The sequence below is a fragment of the Taudactylus pleione genome, unplaced genomic scaffold (assembly GCF_031769625.1).
Source record: "Taudactylus pleione unplaced genomic scaffold, aTauple2 ptg000473l, whole genome shotgun sequence".
NCBI classification, from domain to species: domain Eukaryota; kingdom Metazoa; phylum Chordata; class Amphibia; order Anura; family Myobatrachidae; genus Taudactylus; species Taudactylus pleione.
In genome coordinates this window covers 11,714,315-11,736,701 of record NW_028284875.1, presented here as the reverse complement: position 1 = coordinate 11,736,701, position 22,387 = coordinate 11,714,315, and the positions used below count along the sequence as shown (strand labels likewise).

Sequence of the window (22,387 nt, the reverse complement as noted above, 5' to 3'; positions counted from 1 at the left end):
AGGAAGTTGGAAACAGAGCTCTCAGCCATTGCACCCCGAACCCGCAGTGGAGACAGGAGGATAATTAAGCATATAATTTCAGCACCTGAGCCTCCAACCTCTGTGCTGAACTGGCAACAGCCTGAAGGAGTTTATCCATGATAGGCACAGAATAGAGACATGATCTCAGTCACAGGGAAATCAGGGTAACACAGTAAAGCAAGCACTTCAGGAGTATATAGGAAAAGAGGCATCAGTCCCAGCCATGAATGAGGCCTCAGGAGCCCACAGCACAGAATAATAAGGAGCACATACTGTGTACCAAACAGAAGGTAGGGAGAGAGAGTCAGGACTACCAAACTGCGGTGAGGAGAATGTAGGTGCAGGATACCGGAGTCAGTAGCTGAGTATGTGACTGCCGGATCCGAGAAGGTGCCTCCACGTCACACAACCACCCAGGAACCACCAAAATGGAGGGGACAGCGGCCGCTAAGAAGGATCAGGAGCACAGTCGGGGCCAGAGAGGGTCACCGCCACTCACTGAGACTGGGAATGCCACCGAGTACTGGAGGAAACCACAGCAGGGACGCCGGAGCCAAGATGGCGCCACAGCATCTCACACAGCATGGGGTCCAGAGCAGAATGTAGGAAGAAAAATAGCGTCCAGGCAGCCTTTACCCTCTCCAGGGTAGGAGAGATAAGTTAGGCAGGATAATAGAAAGGATCACTGGGCTTGAGAGCAAAGGGACCTGCGTCTTACTCCATGCCTAGCCAAGCCACGCACCGGCTCTCAGAAGTTATTGAAGAGTTCTCTGACTGTATAAAAGCAGAAGGACTACAGATCAAGTGCCTTTATACATGTCATTATCTAGGAATTGCAAGACAACATCTATTATTGTTCTATTTCATGGTAAGGGGAGCATTATAACATATAATACATGAGTACTGTAGTAGTTTTACAGAAGTGTTAGTGTGTTAATTACCAAAAGCTGTAGCTTGTCACCCAGCTGCGTGGCACCCTGCTGAGTGGAGGAGGGGTGGGAGAAGAGCTATTTTGGGGTACTGCTGTTTCTGTCTGAAGTAAATTTCATGACAATAGTTAGAAAGGAAGCAGATAAGCTGCAATTCATGTTGACACAGTGAATCTACAAGTTACATTGATGATATATTTCCTAAAATGGCCACCATTAGTAAAAAATTACATGTATGATAACATTTGATGTTAGAGAGTGACAAAGATTTCACAGCTGTTTATACAAATATTTATGTATTGTTATTTGTTATCTATGTCACTCTAGCGTAGATGTGGTATGTTCTAAATAAGACACTATAGTGAAGGATCATTTTCATCTTTGTCACTTTACGACTAGTCACCAAACATTAGGATATATTTTACGGTTGTTATAAAATTTACACTTTTACTATATAGCATTTCAGTTGTACAGATGTGTCCTCATATACTATTGCCACAGTCGCGCCAAACAGCTCTTTTCGCCATGCAGGTCCCATGCACCTGCCCCGAGTTGTGCAGTGTATTTTTCACGTCTTTTTCTCCTTCATCCACTAGGGGACACTGGAGTTCAAGACAGTGGGGTATAGACGGTGGTAGAGTAGAGCCTGGCACTTTAAATAATTTAGAAGTGTGACTGGCTCCTCCCCCTCTATGCCCCATCAGCCCCAGTTTTTAGAATGTGCCCGAGAGAGCCGGTCGCACATGAGGCTGTCTCCAGCCTTTCTCATATAATTTTTATTTTTTATTTTTATTTAACAAGCTGAGGACAGGCAGGCTGCTTACTGTGGCAGTCTGCCTGCTACGTGGGAGCCGCCGGGAGGGCACCACACGGCTACTGCAGTCTGTGTCCGGTAACCCTGAGGGGGGACTTTAAACAGAGTCATCGGACTCCATGAGGACCCGCCACAACTGAAACCGGTTCGTGTCCGGGTTTCCTCATTTGCCCCCCTGCCCAGCAACCCGGCCGCAGCAGTCCGTAAGTATATCCCACTACTCCTGACTAGCTGGAGTGGTGGGCCAAAACGCTGGGCTCAGGGACAGCGCACACTGCATGGCTGTCACACACGGCTCCTTCCCCCTGCCAGTGAAAGTGGTAGTGTCGGAGCTGCTGACGAGACCTGCCGCTGCACTCGACAGTCAGCGTCCGGGTCTCTGGCTTATACCTAGCCATCCCCCTCCTATTAACGAGGGGATGGAGCGTGGGCCCCTGCAAGTGCGTGTTAAGCGGCAGTGATTCCGTGACTGTCACTGAGACGCCTGTTCCTCCCTTCTCTATATGGGAGTAGAAACGCTGGGCGGTGTGAGTAAGATCACACAAATGACAGACGCCGCACCGCTGCTCACTAAATAGTGTAGCACAGGGGAGGTCCTGCCATCTGCCATTGGTAGTGTAATGGCGGGCTTCAGGAGACCAGACGAGTCCCTCTACATGAGGCAGCGCTGACAAGCAGCACGATCCTTGGTGTAGGAGTACCCGCGTATAGAGGCTTCCCTTATTGAGACAAGGGCCCAGCCTTATAGATGTGTCTGCTGATGCTCCCGTACCCCGCTCAGAAGGGCCGGGAGGAAGGATGTCTTCCCTACATTACGCCCAGCCCACTTTTTCCTAGTAAGTGGGCAGAGGCGAGCCTTACAGTGCACGCGCGCGCACACACTGATAGGGCGTCATACATAATAGCCGCGCCATCTGTAGTCGTGCTCGTGCTCTAAGCCCTCATCTGAGAGCAGCGCGTTCTGCCGGTCCGTTAGCGCGGCTGCGCAGACATACTCGGCATTAGTCCCCCCGTGAAGGGACCTCAGAGGTACCTGGGAGGGCATCCTGCCGCGTCTAAAGCAGGCAGCAGTAGCCCCCCAGTATTAAAATGGCGGCCGCACTCGGGGCAAAGCCACGCCCCCTTCGCGGCCCTAATTGCGGGCACGCAACAGCCCAACCAGCGGGGCAGCCATCACTGCCTACCGCTGGTTAAAGATGCAGTGCAGTGCAGACCAGCGACTGAATGAGCGCGGCTGCCTCCTAACTCCTGCAACAGGGTTAATTAATGCGACTCCCTCCCCCTCCCACGCTGGGAATGCTGCTAGCACAAAAGTAGAAGTAGGAGGGAGTGCTTTTATAGTGCTAGCTACAAATAAGTATCAGCGCAGGGCTCGGATCTCTCCACGGCTCTTGCTGTGTGGAGTTTGTATGTTCTCCCGGTGCAGGCAGCACTGTTTTTGCTTAGGCTCATCTTAACAATTAGCAACGCTCCTCATCTAAATCTCAGGAGGAGATGCCGCGTCCCGCAGCTCCTGGCTGGGCTGAGCAGGCTTCCCTGTTAGCTATAACATAGGGCTAATAGCCTTACGTTATACCAGCACAATGCGGCTCCCCGATGCAGCGCTGTATGACCATCACACTCCTGTCACAGCAGGACAGCATCACCGCTTTATACTATTAGGGGGGCTAGCAGCGCTGTGCTAACTGGAGTGTAGCAGTTTGCACACGCACAGCACGATATTCATGAACAAACAGCCCCCCTGCTTCCCTTTTAAGGACTGTAGTTACTGCCTGCACACAAGCAGTATAGCTCAGTGCACTACCTGCAGCAGGGAGTGCTTTAGCGTGGGTCTCTTACGCCTACCACACTGGGAGTGCTTCAGCGCAAAAGGTAGGGGAGGCCCTGTCCTTGTATAATAGGAGTTTAGTGCTAGCTACAGTGGATAGCTGGTTGCTAGCTGTATGGACACTAGCCCAATTCCCTTTTGCACATAACACCACGTTAGGCGGTTCTGAAAGAGGCCAGTTCAATCGATGCATCACAGCTAGAAGCGAGGGGTTGGCGAGACAGTCCCGTCAATGCAGCGCCGCTTGGCAGGCTTCCCTTTGTTCTTTAACAAAGGGCGCCTAGCTTAATCTAATGGCTTGATATCTCAGCCTGTGAAGTATCATAGCCTCATGGTGTACTAGCTCTACTGTTCTGGTGCTGCTGCCAGAACTTATGGTTATAGCATACCCTTCACCCTGGGTTAGCACACTTTGGCGTCCCATCCCCAGGCTTATGCCTCACATGGGCTCGCCTTAAAGAGACTTCCCATGCATATATGTGGCAGCACATATACTACATTATAGGCTGGTCTTAAAACCTTTCACCAGTTTTCTGTGCTTACCTTAGAAGGTATGCATATGTGCATCTATTTATATCTCATGTGTTCCCTTAGGCAGCACATACAGGAAGAGGTTAGTAACGTGCGGCTAGTGTAGTTGTTGGCATTACTGCCTCACAGCACTGAGGTAGTCTTTTTGATTCCCACTTCGAAAAATGGGTTAATCTGGCGCTAAAAGGGCTCACCTGCTAAGGCGAGTACACCTGTAACAGAAGGGTCCCAGGATCGAAACCAGTCTGGGACAGCACGCAGCTACCATATCCTGCCCCTGAGCAGTAGCTGAGTGACGGCCACACGCGGTACATGAGCAGTCCCCCTGCGGGGGGGTAAGCCACGGGTATGGTATGTATATATGTGTGTGTGTGTGTATATATATATATATATATATATATATATTATGTATATTGTATTTTATACTAGCCCTGCAGTAGAAACATATACATGCTAGAGTGAAATTTGTCCTTGGAGTTCCTTCCATGGCTTTAATTTTTGCTCATGTTCTAGTTTTACAATATTATCGTCACCTACTAAATTTGTATGTAGGTATGCGTATGCCTATATGGATATCGCTTCTTATCCTTCCCATAAGAGCAGGGGTAGGATCTGTTCTTATCAGTTTTATGTCTGATACCTAGCATATTGATAGAAGGCTGCGATTGGAGGCTGGACTCCTGATGCGGTAGTTGGTACAATAACTCCGCTTAACACGATCTCTCCCGGGGGATTGGGTTGTGTGTGTATATACATGTATATGTGTAGGAGGCCTATACTTCCACAAGCATTAGGTTACCTATAATACCACGCATGGGAAGCCGCCTGGGATTACCAGAAGCTGTAGGCTATATCCATACATATTATATGGTGGCTCTATAATCTAAAGTCATGTGCTGCAGCTTACATAGTGATAGTCACAATTCCCTAAGGCATTGCTTCTAGCATGGACCCTAGACATGTCACATGTATATAAGGATATATACTTATATAGCTCGGTTCATGTCAGTCTATATCTATGGCGCCCCGTTTCGGGGGACCTATTATCATTACAGTGATGCACTTGGTAGCAAGCTTGTAAGACGCCCATTCTTTGTATATTTCCTAATAATTGGGAAACAAAAACCTGTTTTCTGTTTAACCCTACTGGGGTTATCACTCCCTTCTTTGCTTGGGATAACTAACGAGTTCTATGTCTAAGTACAGGTACCCTTCTCAGTATCGATTCCGGTACTCCATATTATTGTCGCATATCTCAATAGAATGAGTCTAAAGGGCCCTTAGGTACAATTCATATCTTGAAGGCCTAGGGCCACCTACCGATTTAGGCAGGGACAGACCTGGGTTATATTAGATTGGTGGGCATAATACACATTGTAAATATTGGTGTAAGGATACTTAAACTAGCAGACCGTTTTTGGGGTATAAGTATAATCTACAGATACACGTCTCTAATGGAACAGGCTCAGGTATAGAGTCCTGTTTTACGACCTTCTTGTCTCCACTAACATTTTGCTAGTTTCCACAGTATTTTCTACTGCACATCTCCAGACTGAAGTATGTGCTGTAGACCATTGGTCTTAGCCCACTGAAGCTACTCTCTATTCCTAATGTGGCGGGTTGCTTTGCGATAGAACAGGTCAGTGACATTCTACATTTCGGCCAGAGGGCTTCTGGTCGCTCACAGGTGAGAGCTTACCCACTAATGCCTCGGTAGAGGCTCCTATTTCATGTAAACTGACATACATAGAGTTCTTCTCCCTTACTGCCTCCTAGCAGCCATGCGCTCTTTTAATCAGTTGGCTCTACACTTTAGAATTTTCCTGGAGTGTGGGTGCATAGTTACAACATTGAGAACCAATTCTACTAGAATCTGTTGGCGTTATGGACCAAAGCACATCTCTGGGCTACTGCACATCTTTACATAGAAGTGTGACAGTCACTATGTTCCACTCAGGGGGCCTGGTGGGTTTCCTGTTCAGTAGCTGTTGATATTTTTATCATACTGACAGGTACCTGACTGGTATCTTCCTGGTTTTTCTCATGCTATGTTCAGGCCAGCAGTTACTACTGCCTATGCACTTCCATCATGTTGGAAGTTGTCCGTTGTTTCTCTTTAGCGTCAGGGTTTCAGTTGCTAGTTTATTCCTGTTCTCAGCATGGGTTGTACTGCGGTCTGACCCTCTGAAAGGTATTGTAATCTCAATCCTCTCGAAGCCGCCTCATGGCCAGGGTGATCTCCACTCTTTGGAGATTTCTATGGTCTCATCCTTCCGCTGGTTAACAACTTTGTAGTACTTGGACTTCCAGAAGGGTTCAGGGCGACTGTGCGGCCTTGACTTTTACCTCCCTGTATACTCTTTGTGAGGAGTCTGTGGACTCTCTGTTTTTGTAGATTGGTATCGTTATACTTCTATCTATATGAGTTATGTCCAGCAGTGCTGGTATTCTGCTATCTGCAAAATGTGGCAGCTTCCTGTTTCCGACTCTGGTACGGTTTCCTCGAGGTTTCTTCTCGGGTTACTGCCCTTCTCCTATGGATTCGGGTAGGAGTTCTCTTCTCCCAACAGTATGGCTTGGTCTGTTTTCAGCTGAGTTTACAGTGTTCTGATGCTTCTCATCTGAGGGTGTTTTCTCGCTAGCCGCTTATTCCATTCGACTACTGTACGTTGTGGTATTCTGTGTCTGTTCCGCACGGAGTTCTGTTTGTCTCCTGGCTCACGACACTTGATTCTCAGCTCTTGCCTTCCGTTGAACCTCCGGTTCTATGCGGTCCCTGTTCGGTTGGCCGAAGGGTCGGCATGTTCTCCGCGCTTCCCACCCGGGAGGTTGGCTTTGGGACGTCCCCACTGTCTTGAACTCCAGTGTCCCCTAGTGGATGAAGGAGAAAACAGGATTTTGGTACTTACCGATAAATCCCTTTCTCCGATTCCACAGGGGACACTGGACGCCCGCCCGGCGCGGCGTACCTGCCTGTTGTGGGTCTTTATATAGTTGTGTGACTGCATGTGTTCCCTGCAGTGGTTTCCTCTGTTTTCCTTCAGTCGGTATTGTTCCGTTCTGTGGTCTTCTCCTTCTCCTCGTTTTCCTGTTGTCCTCCGTCTCCTCTCGGGCTCAGTTCTTAAACTGGGGCTGATGGGGCATAGAGGGGGAGGAGCCAGTCACACTTCTAAATTATTTAAAGTGCCAGGCTCTACTCTACCACCGTCTATACCCCACTGTCTTGAACTCCAGTGTCCCCTGTGGAATCGGAGAAAGGGATTTATCGGTAAGTACCAAAATCCTGTTTTCGCTTGAATGTCCGTCTTGGTTGCAACACGATGCAACACTTGTGTGTGTGTGTGTGTGTGTGTGTGTGTGTGTGTGTGTGTCTGAGTCTGAATCTGCATACGAAGTGCTATGATGCAGCAGGCACAGCTTTTTTTTTTTTCATGCTAAGTTCCATTGTACAGATTCAGTCGCACACAGATATACAAGTGTCGCATATCTCATTACTCAGTGCAGGCTATCTAAGCGTTTTTGTCGCATCGCATTGCAACTAAGACGCACATTCACGCGAAAAGATGTGAAAAATATGCTGCACTGTTTGGCACAGCTCACTCATGCCAGGCGTCTTGCGCCTAGGTGTATGAGGACACATCTGTATATGCCATCATATACTATCTGTTTTAATAGACTAAAACGGCTTTCATTGAAAGGGGAACAAAAATTGGAAGATGTCTAATCTAATACATCATCTGTAGCAGATGCAAAAGATACACTTCCTAACTTGTGTGTCTGCAGAGCTGCCATCAGAAATTGGGGGGCTGGCCCCTGACGGAATATATTTACTTTATTATTGATATATTAATTTTTGATTTCTTCTTCAGGTTCCATAGGCTCCACAGGGAGACCTTGGGGTGTAGGTGATGGGAACCAATCTGGGCACCACGCAGTTAAAGCTTTTAGCTCCCAGGATGCATTGGGTCCACTCTCCCTATACCCCGCCCCCGAGCCAGAGGCACCTCAGTTTCGTTGGTGCCGGCCGGAGTCGGGTCACCATTTTGCAGGGGAGCTGTTCAGCAGCCCCTTAAGCTTGTTTTCTTTATTTACTTTTACAAAGAATAGAGCGCGCAGCAGCAGACTGTCCTTGGGACATCTGTGCTGCCGCTCCATCACCCCTCCGGTGCCGCAAAGTCAGTACTGATCTGGGGATCTCGGCCGGCGTTCCGGGGGTCAGCGCTAGCCAGGGCCCCCAGAGAGGACCCAGACTGCACCTGGACATCAAGGGACAGGTAAGGCGGGTCGCCGCTCACGGTGACCCGCATGATATGGCAGTCGATACCTCCAGTCTCAGGTGACAGACCAGAGGTGCTGTGTGTGGACTCTGGCTCCGGCCATCGCTCTCCACTGGACCACCAGGGACATATTGGTGCGGGAAACCAGCATCCCAGGGGTTAATAACCGACCAGGGGAGACAGCTTCCCTGTTTAAGCGGCTTGTCCCCACAGCTCAGCACGCCTTTCCACTGCGTTCTGGCTTCCCTGAGCTGCTCTCCTCCGGACACGCCCCCTCTGAGGTCTCTGGCCACTTTCTCCATAGTGCAGTCGCAGTTCTCCCAGATAATGCATAGTCCGGTCCCCCTGCATACCGCTCTGCGGGGTCAGCGTACTCTCCCCAGGGTCAGTGTATGTAGCGCTACTTCCTACCAGACACTGCGTCTGTGTAGTTGAGTATAGTGCCGCTTTGCAGCGTCTTTCCTGCATTGTATGTGACTTGTGCTAGCGCTATCTGTGTCTTTTTCTGTATGTCAGCTTATGGCTATACCCTTTCTCTCATTCTGCCCTAATACAGGTATTGTTAGGAGGGTTCATACCTGACTATATATATATATATATATATATATATATATATATATACACGTGTATATATATATATATACATATATATATATACACATATATATATATATATATATATACACACACACAATACAATATTTGTGAGGTCTGTCACATACTGTTGTGTCCTGCACTCTGCCATATTTAGGCAACAGGTTCCTGCAGCTTAGCTAAGCATAAGATAGGGCCAGTATATTGCTCCCTGTTAGTATTTATACATTCATGTGGTTGCTTTGTACGCAGTACCATATTGTGCATCATTTTACCCTGCAGACATGGCTGACAAGGGCAATATACACATTCCTGTACCCATGCCGCAATCTTGTAGATTATGTACTACAGTTTTCAGTGGTGCGGGATTGGTTCTGTGTGAAATGTTATAACCCGCCAGGTTCCTCGAACCCCCCGACATCCGTACAGGAGCCGCCTTGGGCGACTTTTTCGCACATGCTGGCCTCTATTGTGGACTGCCTGGTGGTCCCGGCTGTTTTTCCTCCTATGGGGGTACCACAGCAGCTCGTCCCTTCCTCACGGACTACCACTGGTTATGCAGACCCCTCCTGTACCACAGCAAGCGGCCATTCCCTCTGTGGGATTACCACTGGGTGGATGTTTTCTCTAACTCAGTACAGAGTTTGGCAGCGACCTCTACTGCTCTTCAGAACATTTTGCAGAGTGAGAAGCCCGTTAGACCAGCTAAACGTCCTGTGTTGTCATCTCAATCCACACAGCTGCAGAATCTGAGATGTCATCTGATGACGGAGAGGTGGCTGATGCCTCTAACCCTGACTCCCCTCGGCAAGGATGAATATTCCTTCCTTGGTGCATGCGGTCAGATCCGCATTGGTTATAGAGGATGACGAACCAGCCCCTAAATCCAAACACCCTCTGTTTAAACAGATAACGGTGTCTTCGGCAGTATTCCCTCTGTCATATCAGCTAGTGGATCACATGGCTGAGGCCTGGCAATCCTCGGTGAGAGGTATCAACCTCAGAAACTTTTGACCTCATGTTACCAATTTCCTGAGGCTCATTGTAGGAAGTGAAAATCAACCACTGCAGTGGATTCACATGTCAAAACGGTTAATTAAAAGTGCAACATTACTTATGCCTTCAATCTTTTCCTTAAAGGATCCTATGGATAGGAAGGTGGAAACTTGCCTAAAGTCTACATACTCTCTTTCAGGAGGTATTGCCCGGCCATCCATGGCTATCTCCTGGGTAGCTAAGGCTATAGAGAGTTGGGCTGATACACTTGAGGACTCATTGGAAGTTCCAGAGAATCAGGTGTCACTGGTCGGCCATTTTAGGGATGCGGCTGCATGTATTTGTGAGGCCGCTCTGGATGCTAGATTACTGACATCTAGGGTCTCGGCTGCGGCCGTGACTGCTCGCCGTTCCCTGTGGCTATGCAATTGGAGCGCGGATGCCAATTCTAAGAAAGGCCTGGAGGCCTTACCCTATAATGGGGAGATTTTGTTTGGTCCAGACTTGGACAAAACTGTTGACACGTTGGCCAAATCTGCATTTCTGCCCTCAGCATCTGCTCCTGCAAAGTTTCAAAACTCCTCCTTTCTGTCATTTCATAGCCAAGGAAAATCCAAAGAGCAGTCCTTCCCTAGGCAGTCCGCTGCCAAGAAGCCTACCAAGCCTAAGAAACAGGCCTGGAGCACAAGACGCCCAGCCTCCAAACTGGAGGATAAACTCGCAGCCTGACGGGGCAGTGCTGGTGTCAAACCACCAAGGATGCGTGGGTAAGAGATGTGGTCTCTCAGAGGTACGCCCTCTCCTTCCTTCGAAGGCCTCCCCACTAATTTTTCTGCATAGGCCCTCCTTCCGACAAGACCAAGGCCTTGCAGATCCAGAAATCCATACAGTCCTTGCTGCAGGCGGGGGTAATTGTACCAGTTCTGCTATCTCAATGAGGCACTGGATGATATTCTACTGTCTTTCTGGTTCAGAAACCGAATGGGTCTCATTGGCCTATGCTCAACCTCAAATCTCTGAACAAGTTCCTTGGTGCCCAGGTTCAGGATGGACACCTTACGATCCATCATTCTGGCTATGGAACCTGGGGATTACATGGTATCACTGGACATTCAGGAGGCATACCTACATGTTCCCATAACGCTTTCTCACAATCGTTATCTCTGCGGTTTGCTACACTGCAACGACACTTCCAGTTTTGGGCGCTGCCACAGCTCCAAGGGTATTTACCAAAATTATGTCTGTCATGGCAGCCCACCTGCGGAGTCAGGGTATTCGGCTTCTACCATATCTGGACGACCTCTTCTTGTTGGCGAGTTCTCCAGAAGTGCATCTCCACCACCTGAAACTGACAGTTGCTTGTCTACAATCAAACAGGTGGTTAATCAATTGGAAAAAGTCTTCCCTAATTCCCTCACAGAGGATGGTTAATTTGGGAGCCCTTCTGGACTCTCACCAGCAGAGAATCTTTCTAACTCCAGAAAAGATCTCCACGCTGCAGCTGCGAGTACGCAGATGTCGCCGGGTGTCAGTCTACTCGGCGATGCAGGTTCTGGGATCCATGGTGTCCACATTTGACATGGTGGAATATGCTCAGTTCCATTCCAGGCCCATGCAGGGGTTGATCCTCTCCAGGTGGATAAGATTACCCCACCGGATCAGAGCTCAGACGATGGTACTCTCTCCAGAGTGTGCGTCTGTGCCTCTCTTGGTGGCTACAGGCATCTCATCTAACCAAGGGTCGCCCCTTTTGGATCCCGGACTGGATACTCCTAACAACGGACAACAGTCTCCAGGGATGGGGTGCAGTGACCGGTCCACACTACTTTCAGGGCCGGTGGACAACGGTAGAGGCATCTCTGCCCTTCAACCTATTGGAACTTCGGGCTGTGTACAGGGCCCTCATGATGGCAAAGCACATTCTTCACGGAAAGCCCGTGCAGGTTCAGTCCGACAACGCCACCACAGTGGCCTACATCAACCATCAGGGAGGCACTCGAAGTCGGCCAGCAATGACAGAAGTGTCATGAATTCTGACATGGGCAGAATCTCATCTCCCGCCCATTTTGGCAGTGTTCATTTCGGGAGTTCTCAATTGGGAAGCGGACTTCCTCAGCTGTCACGACGTGCATCAAGTTGAATGGTCTCTTCACCAAAAGGTGTTTCAACTCCTAATGGACAAATGGGGTCTCCCAGAGGTGGAGCTCATGGCCTCCCGACAGTCGCAAGTTACCAGTGTATGGGCCCAGAACAAGAGATGCTGAAGCAAGCCTGGTGGATGCTCTGTCAGTGAAATTGACCTGTCAGTTTGCGTACCTATTTCCTCCAGTCTCCCTGCTTCCAGACGTCATTGGTGCTCAGATCTTCGGAATCTCTCCATTGACACTCTGTTTCTGCTGCCTCAGCCCGGACCTGGATCATCTGTCTTTAATGGCGTGGCTCTTGAGACATCCCTCCTAAGGTCCAAGGGATTCTCTAGCTCGGTCATCAACACGATGCCTAGAGCGCGTAAGCCGGCCTCCGCCACTATCTACCACAGAGTGTGGCATACATATTTCCAGTGGTGTCGTACAAGAGATTACTACTCTCAGGTGTTTCGAATTTGGCAGGTGAGGCCTCATTGGATGTGATCCGCGCCCTCAGGGTTTATGTGGAATGTACCAGTTCTCTTCAGAAATCAGACTCCTTGTTTGTGCTCTATGGATTTCACAAGAAGGGATGGACAGCCAATAAACAAACATTGGCTAGATGGCTTCGTATGACTATCTCATACGAAGTCGGAACAGGCCTGCCTGTTCCGACTTCTGTTAAGGCTCATTCTACTCTGTCTGGGGGTCCCTCATGGGCAGCTCGCCGTGGCGCCTCGGCTGTTCAGCTTTGTAAGGAGGCCACGTGGTCTTCTGTCCAGACCTTTCTAAGGTTCTATGCATTTGATACCTTTGCCTCTCAGGATGCTTCCTTTGGGTGCCGGATTCTCCTCTCAGCGCAGGAGCGTCCCCACCCTTAAATGGACTGCTTTGGGACATCCCTAGGTCTCCCTGTGGAGCCTATCGACCCTGAAGAAGAAAATTAGAGTTATGGTAAGAACCCGCCCTGACACACCTGGCTTCATATGGACTATCATGCTGGTCACCGGTTTCCCGTCTCCTTCTCTGTGAGTGTGATTCTTGAGTGTTCCAGTTTTCCTTCTCTCTTATCCTCCTCCAGCCTTTGGCATTTTGCATTTTACCAACTGAGGTGCCTCTGGCTTGGGGGCGGGGTATAGGGAGAGTGGACCCAGTGCATCCTGGGAGCTAAAAGCTTTAACTGCGTGGTGCCCGGATTGGTTCCCATCACCTACACCCCAAGGTCTCCCTCAGGACCCTATGGAAGAAAGAGAGTTAACAAAGGTAAGTTCTTACCATAACTCTCATTATTATGTGTGTTTATGGACAGTATATACATATATTGATTCATAAATAAATGCACGTTTATATATTAATACATAAAGAATAAATAATAAAGTAAGTTCTTAAGCATTAAACTGCCCCCCCCCCCCAAAATAAATAAATAAATAAATCAACTGTACCCAAAGATCTACAACCCCTCTCCCTAATTGAAAATCAGGTCCAGGTCTGAGAAGTAACTACTCTCCTGCTCTTTAAAAGACCTAATTGTGCTCAAGGGCCTAGTGGCCAATCTAATCACTCACAGGCTTAGTGCCCGCCTAATACCCACTTACCATGCCTGTGAGCCTACCGCCCGACTGCGTGCCCAGGGAATAAGACACAACACTCTGGTGGTCTAGGGTGGTAATGAGGAAGGGTTACCCCACTGGGACCTTAAGTGCTCTGCTGACATTGGCGGGCACAGAGGGGTACTCTCTGCGCCAGCCCTTCCTCGCAGGGGTCAGCACCACGCCTCAGCTTGCCAAGCGCTGGATCTTCACTTCCTGGGTAGTAGCTTGACTTTCCCAGTTACTTGACTCCCGATGGACTTAACTCGAACAGCAAAGAAGCCGTTATACGCTCTTATATAATAAATAAATACATGCAAAAAGAATACATATTATGATTGCCTTAGTATGTTATTATAATGTTTATCAGTCTCTATTTTTCTTCTTTATAAGATATTTTATGGTTTATATATAGCCTTAATACTAACATTACTTTTGCCATCATAAAATATTTTTACTTTATGCTTCCCATTTGTTCCCATATCTGTATGTATGTGCCTCCCTCTCTATGTTCTGCATTGTGCCCCATATATGTTCTGTATCGTGCCTCCCCTTCTCTGTATCCAACTGTGTTCCACATCCCGCATTGTGCTTCCCTTTCCCTACTCTGCACTTTGCTCCCTGTCCCTCATCCCAGCCACACTGTGCTCCCCCTTTCCTCGTCTCACTACACCGTGCTCCCCCTTTCCTCATCTCACTACACAGTACTCCCCCTTCCCTTATCTCACTACACCGTGCTCCCCCTTCCCTTATCTCACTACACCGTGCTCCGCCTTCTCATCCCACCCACACTGTGCTGCCCCTTCCCTCATCCCACCCACACTGTGCTTCCCCTTCCCTCATCCCTCCTACACTGTGCTCCCCCTTCCCTCATCCCTCCCACACTGTGCTCTCCCTCCCTCATCCCTCCCACACTGTGCTCCCCCTTCCCTCATCCCTCCCACACTGTGCTCCCCCTTCCCTCATCCCTCCCACACTGTGCTGCCCCTTCCCTCATCCCACCCACACTGTGCTTCCCCTTCCCTCATCCCTCCCACACTGTGCTCCCCCTTCCCTCATCCCTACCACACTGTGCTCCCCCTTCCCTCATCCCTCCCACACTGTGCTCCCCCTTACCTCATCCCTCCCACACTGTGCTCCCCCTTCCCTCATCCCACCCACACTGTGCTTCCCCTTCCCTCATCCCTCCCACACTGTGCTCCCCCTTCCCTCATCTCACCCACACTGTGCTCCCCCTTCACTCATCCCACCCACACTGTGCTCTCCCTCCCTTATCTCACCCACACTGTGCTCCCCCTTTCCTTATCTCACCCACACTGTGCTCCCCCTTTCCTCATCCCACCCACACTGTGCTCTCCCTCCCTTATCTCACCCACACTGTGCTCCCCCCTTCCTTCATCTCACCCACACTGTGCTCCCCCCTTCCTTCATCTCACCCACACTGTGCTCCCCCTTCCTTCATCTCACCAATACTGTGCCCTCCCCTTCCTTCATCTCACCCACACTGTGCCCGTCCTCCAACACTTACCTATAACGACACTGAAAGGGAAAGTCTTCCAGGGCCATTTTCATTCTTCTGCTTCTTCTCAGTCCTCCTCCCTGGCAGTTGGCTCCTCTGAGTCTGCATGCAGCTGCTGCTGAGCCTGCTGTCATGTCTGATGCTGGCTGCCGGGGTCCCAGGAGAGGCTGAACACTGCACTGACTGGGGTGGGGATGGAGCTTCCTGAGAATAAAAAACATTGCTGGTGGGTATATATAGAGAAAGTAAATAGGCGGCACTGGAGGTCTTACATGCAATAGAAAATTTTACTCCAACGTTTCAGGACGTATACAGCCCTTTTGTCAAGGTTATATATGGCTTGGTTAATAGGAGCTTCCTGGTGACTCCTTGGTTCTCTCAGCCAGTGATCCAAGGAGTCAGGAGACCGCTCAACTTACTTCAGACTCCTTGGATCACTGGCTTAAATATCCGAGGAGCCATCAGGCAGCTGGGCCCTTCCCCATTGCTGCTCAGCTTCTCCAGGCCATGGTTGGGTCCTGCGTCTGTGTGCAGCGTGTGGCTGCAGACAGCTGGCGGCCCCCCGCACTAAATCCCTGTCCTCCAACCCAGCTCAGGGAGGACAGAAACGTCCCGTTAAGCAGAAGGGCAAAGGCAGCCTCTAGGGGTAGTGGGGGGCGGCAACAGCGTGCTGGTAGGAGCAGGTCCCGGCCAAGCCTGTAACTCACTTTTTTTTAAAGGGGATAGTAGCCGGCAGGCCCCCCGAATGTGTCCGGCCACGTTTAGGTCTAGAATTGGGTGCTGCAAAGGACCTCTGACGTCACACCACATCACATGTGACCAAAGGGGAATAGGCAAGGATCAGAATGGGTGGGGGGGCAAAAGTGGCCCCTCGTGAGCTTGCGAGCTCGCCACGCTTCGGGCACGGTGGCTTGCTACTCTCACCACAAAAATGTATTTCCCCTCTATGCTCTCGTGGGTAGTAACACTGGAGCGGACCGGCCCTTCTGCAGTGGTCACGTGGTTGCGACATCAGAGGGGTCCCTTCTCCAACTAGGATCTAGCAGCAGCCGTCCGGCCACGCCGTAGATAGGCGGAGCGGGAGGACGGCCCTGGGCTTACTTTTTTTTTTAATGGGGATAGTAGCTGGCAGGCCCCCCGAGAGTCCGGCCGCAGAGTAGGTAGGCGGAGCAGGAGGACGACCCTGGGCTGGACCTGTCACTGTCAGTAACTCACTTTCACTGTGCAATGGCAGGGGGGTAGGAGCGTGCGGGCCCCCCGGAGTGTCCAGGCCCGGGACTGCGGTCCCCCCCTGATGGCGGCCCCTATTTGTGTAACCACGCCTTTACTGTACTATTCCAAATCTCCATCCCATCTCTCATATTGCATCTCCACTTTTAGGGACTCAGTAATTAAATGGCAACAGAGAAAGTGTTTGAAGACTGTATTGTCTACTAACTTACATGGGGAAGTTATGCTACAGCTATATTGTATTTGCCTTGAAATGTTAAATGCAAATGCCACAGTGTTTATTAGGCAGAATTCAACAATATCATTATATATAAATAAATAGCGTTACCAGGTGATTTACCAGACAATGTTTTCTTACCTATCTCTAATGCCTCTAGTGTACAATGATAATAAAAATCAGTATCTAATTATAATAATTGCTTTAGTAGCTGTAATTTATTTGGATTCTGGGACAGAGAAAATAACTATAGCACATTAGTTAATGGTAAGCCGACAAACAAGCTTAGTGACACCTTTATAATAGCTGGGTAAAGTTCTGCAGCAGGAATATTTTAAAATATTTTACTCGTATTTATATAAAGGGGGATTTAAAAACAAATATTATTAGTGTGACATAGATTTTAAAATAATATTTTTTTTCTTCTTTCCATATTACAACACATAATAAACAGCCAATACTCGATGGAGACGAATTCCTCCAGAGTATACATCTACTTCTGAAGATGAGTTTGGATCTAAACGTAACACTCCTAAACCCCCCCGACTACGTGCCAATCCACCCATAAAACTGCAGCGGCCACAAGTTACTGGAAATAGCCCAGTTATAGCGCCATCAACAACTTTAAATGTCTCAACATTTAAGCATAAGGCAAAAGAACAGGAGGATTATATCCGTGACTGGACGGCACATCGTGAAGAAATTGCAAGGTAAGGGCATGTGTTTTGAAAGTAGGAATATGCATTGCAATAAAGCCATCAAGCTTTCAGCCATTATAAATAAATAATTACAAATGCCTACAACTCAAACCTCTTAAGTATTATATTAATAGTATTGTGTATGAAACAGTATTTTTTTTACTAAATATTCAAATATCACCAAAATGCACACAAACTACTACAACTTCTAGCACCACAAAAGATTTGTTACCATTACTGAGTAGTGTGATTTTACATTACAAGATTGAGCAGTTGAGTATGTATTTACAGATCTGAACAAACTAGCCCTTTATGAGAGGAGAAGGTTTAATCTTTTGTGTGAAATTCCTGATTTCTTCCTGACAGCCTTAATTTTGTAAAGAAACAGAATGAACTGTATAACATTCTGTATAGAATTCTGCTAGATAATGAAAGGTCATTATAACAACCTTTCTTATTAAAGCACTTCCTTCTAATGTCTGCACATCTACACAAAGGCTTAACTGAAAGTAGTCAGAGAAGGTATTAGGCATTGTTGCATGTACAGATGTGTCCTTATACATCTTTGCTGCAATTGCGCTAAACAGCCCCTCTCAACGGGCCTAGGTCCTGTGAGACTGGTAGCGATAGGCGTCTTTTTAGCATCTTTTCTTGCAGAAAATGTGTCTTAAGTCGGGCACACCAGCGGACACTTCTTAATAATTTGACACGCGACACTTGTGTATCTGTGTGCGACTGAGGGCCTAATTCAGCAATGAACGCAAGTGAGAGCACGCGAGCACTTGGCCGCTGTGTTTATATGCATATCAATGCATTCGCACGGCATCCGCAGCACAAGGATTCAGACACCCAGCAATACATAATGCCGCCCCTTTTACACTCCGTACTGATGCGCAAGGCTGAGAAAACATTGGGAAAATCGGATCCGCACGCAGACTAAAGGTAGACCTGACCCTGCTGCAGAAGTTTAGAGACTTCCGGCACGCAGAGGGACTCCAGACTGCGTCCGGCATCTCAGTGGCTAATTTATGCAGACCCCTGTAACAGGCATGCGCTTGCGTTCGGCCGACCTCTCCCCATATCCACCCACAAACGGAACTTCCTGTCAAACAACATCGTAGGTATCTCCATACTCTCTCTGCGTGTGCCGTGCGAACCTTTAGCTGGATGCAGTGACTGGTTCGTGCACTCGCATTGCTATGCATGCACAGAGACGCAACATCGTCCGGATCCGTGCGTTCCTTGCTGAATCAGGCCCTGAGTCTCTGAATCTGTATAGAAGGTGCTACAATGTAGCGGCCGCAGCTTTTTTCATTCCAAGTTCCTTAGTGGTTCATATACAGACTCATGTGCCCACAGATATATGTGTCACATATCAAATTAATCAGCCCAATCTGCTGGTGCTTCTTAGTCACATCGCATTTTGACTTAGACGCATTTTCGGCAAAAAAAAAAGACGCCTGACGCTAGCAGAGTAGCACGGGACCTCACTCACGCCATGCAAGTGTGAGTAGTAATGAGGCTAGATGTATGAGGACACATCTGTAGGTCAAACACTGGAGGATACAAATCAGGGACACAAAGACCTAAAATGTTTTTTATGCAACTAAAGCCACCATACAACTTTGCCTTACCACTTTATTAAATAGCAACATATTCTTTCCTGGAGTACAATATAATTCTTCATTCGCAACATAGTCCAGTTGGAAGTAAAATAATAGAAACCCATGAGATAATTGCAACTGTTAATCATCATTTTCCACACATAACGACAGTGAACTGAATGGAGCCAAACAAAGCCTCTCAACCAATCACAAACCATTTTCTCGTGTTAGCTTGTGGTTACTTGGGTATTTAATGAAGTTCCAACAGTTGGCAAGTATACAAGATCCACATTGCTTTGGTTTAACATTGGCCCATCTCCAGTGTATACCACCTTACTAGAGCTGGGAACAGCAGAAGGAGCACCAAAAACATAAGCTTACTCACTACTCAACCTCTAAAGGCAATTTGCTCCAGCACTGACAAGGTCAATAAACTTCATAGTCACATTGAAGTAAATTTTAGCATGATGAATTGAAAGACAGATGTTCAACACAGATGGGAAACAAGCAGGACCCGTAAGAGACAGCAACCACACCATCTTCACTGCAAGCCCCAGCCAAGCCTGGCTACTATGGTTTGGGGTGGACCACAACATGGGATGCTGCTTACTACCAGCTCCAGCATTCAAAAGTACTGGACCTCTTACTGGCAACTCTGACACAATGGTATCTATGGATAAAGCTGGTCCGACTAAGTTGTTAAATATAGAATGTTGCCAACACAATGGCAATGTAACAGTAGCCAAAATAAGAATATACCGTACTGAAAATATTTGACAAGCTTTCCTTTTCTTATTCTAGACATTGTAGAGCTGTCTTATGATTTATAGTAAATCATGTATTTGCTATAAGCTTTCAAATTTCCTTTTGCAGGATCAGCCAAGATTTGGCCCTCATTGCTCGAGAAATAAATGATGTTGCAGGAGAAATAGATTCAGTGACTTCATCTGGCACAGCACCTAGTACCACAGTAAGCACAGCAGCTACCACACCTGGTTCAGCTATAGACACCAGAGAAGAGGTAGGAGATCTTCATGAAGATATACAGGTTCTTTTCTCTTCCTTTTGACTTTCGCCTATTAACATTCAAAATCCATTTTTACAGGTTTCATTGTTCTACTTTTAAATCTTACACATAATATATGTATCTGGTTAGAAGACGTAAAGAACTAACTTTAAAAGTATCCTGATTATGAAAGTTACGTTCCAAAATGTACTTACTGTAGAGAATTTTATATTAAGCTGCCAGCTGTACATGTAATTACAACTGTAAACCCCAAACTATTATATACACTTTCCTATTCAGTCTACAATAAATCTAATATTGGATAACAGCTAAGTGGAAAATATCAGTCCATTTAATTCAAACATTGTAAATCATATATATTTTTAAAAAAATCATGCAGACTGTTTACACTTTACAGGTACAATCAAATTCTTTTAAGGATTCATGATCCCAGTCTTTAAATTGATGCATTCAGCAGATTTATAAGCTAGTAGTCAGCTTTTTGGACTATCATTTCAGTTTGGTGCTATTGCTTTATTGACCGTATAGTAGAATTAATGTAGCACACTGTTGCAAAACAGTAGAGGTTTCGTTCTTGACGCGTTTCATCACTCAGGCAATTTCATCTGGTTCAAAAGCACTGGACTGAACCAAAAGTCTAAAAAGCAGAACACTAATACATGAGTACTTTAAAAGTTAGAAGTTTGAGACAGACAAAACACTTTTTATTTTCACAATTTTGACCCTGATTTTTTTGAACTCAGAATTTGTTATAGCATTTTGTCCTTTTTTTAATTATTTTTTATTGTTTTTACTTTACTTTATTATTTGATGTGCTATATAAAGCACATGGTATAGTCTATATAATAGACATAGTGTTCACTATAAAACTCAACAATGTTAGCTCTTTTAAGGGAAAGCTAATGGTGGGCTCAAGCATTTTGGTCCATTATGGGGGATCCCGCTTGTAGTGGGAGACTATTTCAGTCAATGAAAAGGAGTTTGTTAGCTTGTCCTTAAAAAAGTTGTCATTGCTGAGTGTTATAATGACCACTTTGTCTATTATATAGACCAGTGGTTCTCAAACTTTTTTTCCTGCTGTGACACACTGAAGATTGACATCCACATACTTGACACACAATTTGAAAAATAAATGTAAAATAACTTTATTTTGTAATAAATGTTAAAAATGACCTGATTATATATTTAGAACCATATACATACATGTGAAATGGACATATACTATATGAATTGGACATATACAACCACACCAAAAACACCCCTTACCCCCAAAGCCCACACTCCCAACAGTTCTTTATTTACAACCACGCCAAAAACATACTTTACCCCCCCCAGCCCACCATATTCACCCAAAAACCACACTCAAAGCCGTTCTTCATATACAACCACACCAAAAACACCCCTTACCCCTAACCACCATATTAACCCAAAGCCCAACACCCCTTACCCCCACCCCCTAACATACCATCCCAAAGCCCACGTTCCAAGTTTTATTTTCAAACACCCCTTACTACCCCTCCCATCTTGCCAAACCAAAGCCCATACACCCACAGTTATTTTTAACACCTAAACACCCCCATGTTCTCTTACTTACCCCCAGTAAGTAAGAGTTTGCTGAGTGGCTGCTGCGGCTCGTCTGCCTCTTCAGTGCAGCTCCTAATGGAAGCCAGGGGCAGTTGGCCGCTGGCGGATGACACCGCATCTGGTGCAGTCATTGGAGCAGGGGGGATAGAGTTGGAAATCACTCTCTCCACCCCAGATGCATCCTATATCCAGTCAGTGGAAAAGGGGGAGAATAGGAAATCCCCTTGCTCTGCTGATTGGCTGACCTCTGCAGGAGAACTGGCTGTCATGGCCCATTTCTGGGAGACACATTAGGCATTACGTCGCAACACACTAAAGTGCCATGACACACAGAACTGCTTATATTGGCTATACCATATGCTTTTTTAGTGTTCAATCTAGCACCCTGCACCTGTCACAACCAGTGCAGTGTCTCTTTCCTGCCTGGGGTGTCACTCTCTGCTGTAGCACACTCTAGTCTGTATTCCAGCAGTTTGTTGCATTAGCTGAATATACTAGAAGCACCAGAGCAGAGAGTGACACCCCAGACAGGAAAGAGGAAATGCACGGGTTGTGACAGGTGCAGGGTGCTAGAATGAACACTACTTTTTATAGCGAGTATAAATTTCATGTTTATCCTAGTCAAGCTGTGTAAAAAGTTTGGGAAAGTATATTTACTTTTTTATAGAGTATGGATGCTCAGTGGTTTGGTACCATATGTAGGGCTTAAGCCATTTAGCTGTAAAGGGTCCAAGTTTCCATTGCAATGGCACAGAAACACCGGCAGCGGCACCATAATTCACCCCTCTCGCGACTCGATCTCA

At 47.3% G+C, this 22,387-nt stretch overlaps 1 protein-coding gene across 4 annotated transcripts in view; it reads left to right on the top strand.

Annotated features, from left to right (window-relative positions):
- CEP170 (centrosomal protein 170) overlaps positions 1 to 22,387 on the top strand; it is a 149,042-nt gene that overhangs the window by 96,858 nt on the left and 29,797 nt on the right. For 2 of the 4 annotated variants that reach the window (XM_088448978.1, XM_088448979.1), the window contains exons 12-13: positions 17,126 to 17,381; positions 19,847 to 20,021. In XM_088448978.1, coding sequence (XP_088305104.1) covers positions 17,126 to 17,381; positions 19,847 to 20,021 — 431 coding nt within the window. The remainder of the gene's footprint in view (positions 1 to 17,125; positions 17,382 to 19,846; positions 20,022 to 22,387) is intronic. The other 2 variants (XM_088448981.1, XM_088448980.1) reach the window with 2 other exon arrangements.